Here is a 6,618-nt window from a genome sequence, read left to right as displayed (position 1 = left end):
AAGGAGTTTGGGCGCGTGCAGTCCGCGCGCAGTGTGGGTGTGTGCGTGCAGGTGGGGCGCGTGCATGCACCGTGCGCGTGCACTGTGTGTGCATGCGGTTGGTGCGTGTGCATGCACCGTGTGCGTGCAGGTAGTGCGTGTGCATGCACTGGTGTGCAGTGCGCACGGTGCATATGTACATGCAATGTATGCACGTGTGCACAAAGCGCCTGCGTGCACCATGTTTGTAGTGTGAGTTTGCAACGTGTGTGAGCTGTGCGTGTGCTGGGCACTGGGTGCAGCGTGCACACAATGCATGTGTGAGCAGTGCGTGCAGTACTGTACACACAGCAGCAGCTTCCCCCCCCGAGGAAGGAGCTGCCCAGGGGGCTCCTGCTCCCTGTTCAGGAAGGGTTACCTGTGGAGCAGCCCTGACTCCCTCACACTCCTGAAAACAGCGACTTAAAGCAATTAGAGATGAGGTGAGCTGCAGCGCAGAGACGTCTGTTTTATTTCAGCAGTGCCCAGCCGTGGGGCACTGAGGGGATGATCACTTCATCCTCTCCTGTGCCTTGAGATTTTTGGCACTGAGGCGTTCTGGGGGCAGCAGCGCAGCGTGCAAGTGTCTGTCGTGCTCCAGGAACGGGCTGCTGGGGCTGCTGGCAGGATGCGAGACATGGGATGCGGGATACAGGATGCAGGGTGTGGGAAGCCGCATGCAAGATAGGGGGTGCAGGATGTCAGATGTGGGATGTGAAATGCGGGATAGGGGATGTGGGATGCAGGGTGCAAGATGTGAGATGCAGGATGCAGAACAGGGAATGCAGGATGCAGGGTGCAGGTGCAGGATGTGAGATGTAGGGTGCAGGATGTGGGATTCTGGTGGCACTGGCAGGGAGGAGGGCTTTTGAACAAGGACAGCAGCGGGATCTCCAGGTTTGCCATCCCATTGTGCCCTAAGTGTCGAAGGCACTGCGGGAGGTCAGGCCACTGGCAAAGCCGAGATTTGGGGAGAGCATCCATGAGAGGGGAAGGAAGTGTAGGAAGTGTAGGGCGGCTGCATGCCAGCCCTGGGGCTGCTACACCCAGATGTCGGAGGTGCAGTCCCCGCCGGGGTAGCGGATCTCGTGCGCCAGGCAGGGCCCGCCTGGCTCCTTCCCAAAATCCACCAAGAAGTTCTGGTTGACGGTCAGGCCGCCCTTCTCTGTGTCCACATCGAGCTGCAGCATGACAGAGCCGTCCCTGTGGAGGGGTGGGAGCGGGGTCAGGGGGGATCCTTGCCTCCCCAATCCCCGTGGCTGCCGAAATTCACCCAGATTCCCCCACCTGATGAGCTGCGGGTAGAACTGCCGGTCCCAGGCGCTGTAGAGGGACGTGGTGACGTACAGCCGCTTCCCGTCCAGGCTGAGCTGGATCATCTGGGGCCCCCCCGACACCCTCCTGCCCTGCAGCAGGTGGAGGGGAGGATGAGGTGAGCAGGGGACGCCTCCACCTGCTTCGGGCCGGGCCGCAGGAGCAGAAGCACTGGGACCTGCTCCCCGGGCTTGCCCCCGCCGCCCCGCGTGCCTGGAGGCTGAGGGCGGAGGTGGGACAGGACGAAGCTGAGCTCACCTGGATGACAAAGGGCTCCGGCTGGCTCTGCAGCTCCTCGTCCCCACACACGGTCACGGTCCCTCCCTTGGTGATGCTGCCACCCACGAAGACCTGCAGGAGAGCGGAGCTCAGGGTGGCCGAGCTGGGGAAGCGGGGCTGCTCCCACCCCGAGCCGGGGCAGAAGTGGCGGGGCACGCCGGCGCTGCCTCACCTGTCCCACCAGCCTGGGCCTGCGGGTGTCGGAGATGTCGTACTGGCGGACGTCTCCGTGCAGCCAGTTGCTGAAGTAGAGGAACCTGTCGTCCAGCGAGATGAGGATGTCGGTGATGAAGCCTTGGGAAGGGGACGGCAGAGTTGTACACCTGTGGCAGCCCCGGGCAGGCGGCTGCACCGCGGCTGATGGGGACACACTTACTTGGCATGTCCGGGAGCAGCCACCCCTCCACCTTCTTGCTGGGGACTTGGATCACCTTCTCGGCCGCCCAGTCTCCTTGCTGCGGGACAGAGCACGGCCTGAGGGCTCAGTGCGCAGGGCAGAGGCAGGATAAGACCCGACCGGGGGCGGATGCCGCGTGCATGTCCACCAGCTCCCATCTCTGGGGCTGCTTGGTGGGCTGCAGGAAACCTCATCTCTGGCTCTGCGGAGCAACCGCGAGGACGGGCTCTGGGGCATGAGGAAGGGTTTTGGGGGCCAAAAACGTGTCCGACCTTCCAGCTGGATTAACTGGTTGGGTGGCAGAGGTTCTCCTCACCCGGATTGTTTTTACACACAACAGACACTAAGAAGGAACATTGCTCGAGCTATTGTAAATCCACAACAAAGGTATAAATAAACCTCCTCTGAATTAAATCACCTCAGCATAAACTACTGCTAGTCAGAACAGGTCCTCCGGTGAGATTGCCACGTACCCAGCACCCCCTGCCCGCCGCCCCTTGCCCTCCCAGGGCAGCGGTACCTCGGTCCTGTAGAAGCGGTGGATGGCGCTGCTGATGGTGCACCCCACGAACCCCTCAGCGGCGTCCGGGTTGTGGAGGAAGCGAATCTCCAGGGGCGCCGCATCCTCGCCCACGTCGATGGCCTGGACGTAGGTGTGAGTGGTCCAGTCCCACACGTTGAGGCGGCGTCCGTAGCGCCCTGCGAGGGGGCAAGGGGGGGTGGAGGGGACGCTGTGAGGCGCAGGGACTCCGGCCGAGGTGCCACGGCCCCAGGGGGGCTCAGCCCCACCTCAGTGCAGAGGCGGCCCCGTGGGCTCTGCACCAGCAGCAGTGGTCGCTTTTGGGGCTCTCTTTTGAGGCTTTGTAAAATCGGTGTGACCTCTGGGAACTGGTGTGAAATCAGTTTTGCAAGCAAACTGTTTGGACAATCTTATCTGGGTCTGTTAGATGGTCAGTGCTCACTCATGACAGAGTTGAAATGGGGCTACACTGCAGCCCTGCTCAGTATCTCCCTCCTGGAGTGCCTAAACAGAAGTTTCCTCACCTTTCTTCAGATCGTTTGGGTCAAACCCATATCCCAGGCATTTCGGGACTCCCCATTCAGTGCTGATCAAGACATTGTGGCGCGGCTGGTACCAGAAGTCATAACCCATCGGGGGGCTCTTGTCCCCCTTCTCCCAGTTCCCCTTGATCTCAAAGGTCTCTCCATCCAGCAGAATAAAGCCACCTGAAGCAAAAAACAAACGTGCACTGGCGGTGAGGAAATCACCCGGATTACCCCTTGGAGTGCTGTAAGACAAACAGCAATAGGCAGATCAAGGCATTGCAGACCAGCCTGGTGGAGGCTCCAGGACAGCGCTGGATGCTAGTGCTGCTCCTCCTGTCCTGGCACCCTCTCCCGGGGCACTGGCATGACCCATACCTTTCCCATTGCCGGCCGGGTCTCCCAGGGTGCTGATCATGATTTCACCGCTGCCCAGGCAGTGGGAGGTGTGGGGGTAGCCCAGGTTACACTTCCAGAAGACGTCCTCTGGGTTGACAACCTGTGGGAGTTCACAGGCTCCGTCACCTCTCCTATGCGGGCGAGACGGTGCCTGCTGCACAGGGGTGCGGGGGGCTGGTGCGACCACGGATGGGTGGGAGCTGCCCCACTGTCCTGCCGCAGATGCTGAGCAGGCGAGCCAGCACGTGGCACCACCTCCAGGGTACCTTAAAAAGCCTGGGAGCTCGCGGGTCGGTTCCTACATCCACCACGTAGATGCGGGAGGAGATCAGGCTGGGGAGGATCAGGCGGTTCCTCTTCTTGGTGGTGTCCCCGAAGCAGCTGCTGCAGGTGTTCCAGCCGGAGTGGTGCAGCTCGTCCCCCAGGTTGGGCATAGGCAGGCGGTGGATCACCTGCAAAGGGCCATTCCTGCTCACACCGGGACACAGGACTCCAATGGATCGGACCCGGGAGCTCAGAGCATTGCAGACTGCCATGGATGGGATCAGGAAGCCTCAGGCAAGCCTAACTCTGCAGCGGGGGTGTGCTGGTGCACAAGGGAGCCCAAGGATGGTACACGAAGGGGGTTTTCCTTACATCTCCTAAGCTCAGGAAGGCTCAGAGTCTGAGGAAGAGCTGGGTAGGCACCAGCCTTCGGTACCGGGCCTGCAGCTTTGGAGAATGTGAGGGAGGGCTTGCACTGAGCTGTTCCCCTTGGCTGGTGTGCGGCCACCAGCTTAGCACAGAGATGAGGCGCTCGGTACCTGGCAATAGTTTGGAGATTCGGGATTGACATCCACAGTGGCCAGAAAGTCAGGTTTGTTCCTGCCGGTGTTCCTGTAGATGCAGGGCACGTATAATATCTCCTCCCGGGGCCCTTTCAAGACAGAAATGTTGCACGAGCATCAGCAGGAAGCACTGGGCAGAATGAACACCCTGCAGGAGTCTCTGGCCGTGTCAGAAAGTGCTGCCAAAGCAAAGCAGGAGGAAGAACAGGTCTGAGAAATGCTGAGGAAGAGGAGGTGGGGACAGGGAGAGGTGACCTGGGACCTCCGTCACTGATCCAAAGCAGACAACAGCCGCCTTTTCAACATGACACCTTTATGAGCTTTCGTAACAGCGGTGTCTGCGTCAGCCTTGGGTTCGAGGGCAGCTGCCAGGCACCCAGGGACCCCATCCTTGCAGCTGCCAGGGAACCGAAAGCCAGGGTTCAGGGCACAGTCAGAGCGCAGAGCCTAATTCACCTCCCCAGGCATCCCAAGGAGCTTTTCATCACCTGCCTGTGAGCCTGACCAGCTTGATGTCCACATTGAAGAGATTTTTGGTGCCAGGGTTATTCAGCAACCAGATAGAACCTGGGTATCAAAAGTCCCGAGGGAATCTGCCAGAGTAGCAGAGTCAGTGGGATTTATGCTATTTACTATTAACTCAAATCACCATTCAGCCCTGCCAACATCCAGGCATGTTTTAAAGACTCAGCTCTTCACTGGTGTTTGCTTTGTTCAAAGATGTTTGAGGGACAGGAATCACAGACCAGGATCAAGCTCCAGAGCTGTCTAAGGTTTCAAAGATGTGCTTGCTAAGCACTGGAGAGGAGGATTAAGGGAAGGATAGCAGCAGTCAATGCTTTCATTGGTCCCTTCACATGAGAGCACTAGTGTTTTGGCAATGCGAACAAAAGGCAAAGTGCCTGAACAAGCAGCCTGCAAGCCTGTGAGGCTGGTTTTCGCTACAGGAGGCTCTGTCCCGTCAGAATGCCAGCCATCAGGAGCAGAGCGTGGTGCTGTGTTCCTGAGGGTGCCTGGAAAAAAAGAAAGAGGAAGGGTGCCCCCTTCTTCCCCAGCCTTCTCTACTCCCTGGAGATCCAAGAGCATTGAGCTCCCAGCAGTGGTGTCATGGGCCTATATGGTGTGGTTGCCTCTGAGAAAATTAAATCCCATTTGGTTTTGAACAGTGAAGCCACGGGTGACTTTGATGCAAGTTATGACCCATCCCAAGCCACTATGAAGCCTAAGAAGGTTTGTTCTGAGACCAAGCTGTCATTATGCAATTGGAGTTTGGCCCTGGGACAGGTCAGATGCAAAACTTTCACTTCTTTGCTTCCCCAACGCTTGCTGGGGAGCCTCTTTGGCGGACGGAGTTAATTGATAACGCCTCTTTGAAGGCATTGTTCTAATCTCCACCTAAATCACAGACAGCACAGGGCTCTTCCCTGAGAGCCCTGGATTTTGGACTTGCCTTTCATCGCATCCAGAGGAGAGGCGAAGCCAGGGCCACACGCTCCACACCTTTCTGAATCGAGAAGAACAGAAACAAACAGCAATTAGATCACAGAATCAGAATGGTTTGTGTTGGAAGGGACCTTAAAGATCATCTAATATTCCCCCCTCCTCCACGGACAGGGACACCTCTCCCAAACCAGGCTGCCCAAAGCCCCATTCAGCTGGCCTTGGGCCCCCCCAGGGATGGGGCACCCACAGCTTCTCTTGGCAACATGCTCCAGTGCCTCAGCACCCTTGGAGTAAAGAATTTCTTCCTGGTATCTGAGCCAAACCTGCCCTCTTCTGCTTCAAGCTGCTACCCTGATGCCCCCACTGCACTCCCTGACAGAGTCTCTCCCCAGCTTTCCTATAGCCCCCTTTAGGGACTGGCAGGCTGCTCTGAGTCTCCCTGGAGCCTTCTCTTCTCCAGGCTCAGCACCCCCAGCTCCCTCAGCCTGCCTCCATAGGAGAGGTGCCATACAAATCTAGTGCAGAAAGGTACGGGGCTCAAAGCTGCTTCTCTCCACTCTGCCCCCCTCTGCAGTGCCTTGCCCGGGGGCGTGAGTGCTGAGCTTCCCACACGAAGCCCCTGCTCCCACAGCATTCAGGGCTGGAGACATCGGCCTCCACGTCAGCCCCAGCCCCATCCTGCTGCTGGTCTCTGGGTGCTTCGAACCCATCCAGCCTCACCCTCCAACAGACTTCAAAACAGTCAAGGAAAGCGTCCTTAGTGCAGGGGGATGAGAACTTTTTAGGAAACAACCACCACCTCCAAAAGGATCCCTTTTCCCCATTTATGATGGCAAGCCTGAGGAGAGGGAGGAAACCTGCAGCTAAACTCTACTACTCAGCTTTGCTGACTCGGTT

General features: G+C 58.4%; 1 protein-coding gene across 1 annotated transcript; it reads right to left on the bottom strand.

Annotated features, from left to right (window-relative positions):
* Positions 1-1,058: 1,058 nt before the first annotated feature.
* LOC311219837 (methanethiol oxidase-like) lies at positions 1,059-5,771 on the bottom strand (the record flags this gene model as incomplete). Its single annotated transcript, XM_084303122.1, has 11 exons — positions 5,729-5,771; positions 4,255-4,367; positions 3,718-3,903; positions 3,431-3,551; positions 3,053-3,235; positions 2,529-2,707; positions 1,988-2,066; positions 1,784-1,905; positions 1,591-1,683; positions 1,306-1,424; positions 1,059-1,221 (listed from the first exon to the last, which is right to left on the bottom strand). Exons 1-11 carry the CDS (start codon positions 5,733-5,735, stop codon positions 1,059-1,061), a joined length of 1,365 nt encoding a protein of 454 aa, XP_084159248.1. The 5' UTR covers positions 5,736-5,771.
* Between the last annotated feature and the right edge of the window lie 847 nt (positions 5,772-6,618).

This window comes from Netta rufina, assembly GCF_964035555.1.
Source record: "Netta rufina genome assembly, chromosome: 29".
NCBI lineage: Eukaryota > Metazoa > Chordata > Aves > Anseriformes > Anatidae > Netta > Netta rufina.
The sequence above is the reverse complement of the archived record's forward strand: the minus strand, read 5'-3'. Positions and strand labels throughout refer to the sequence as shown.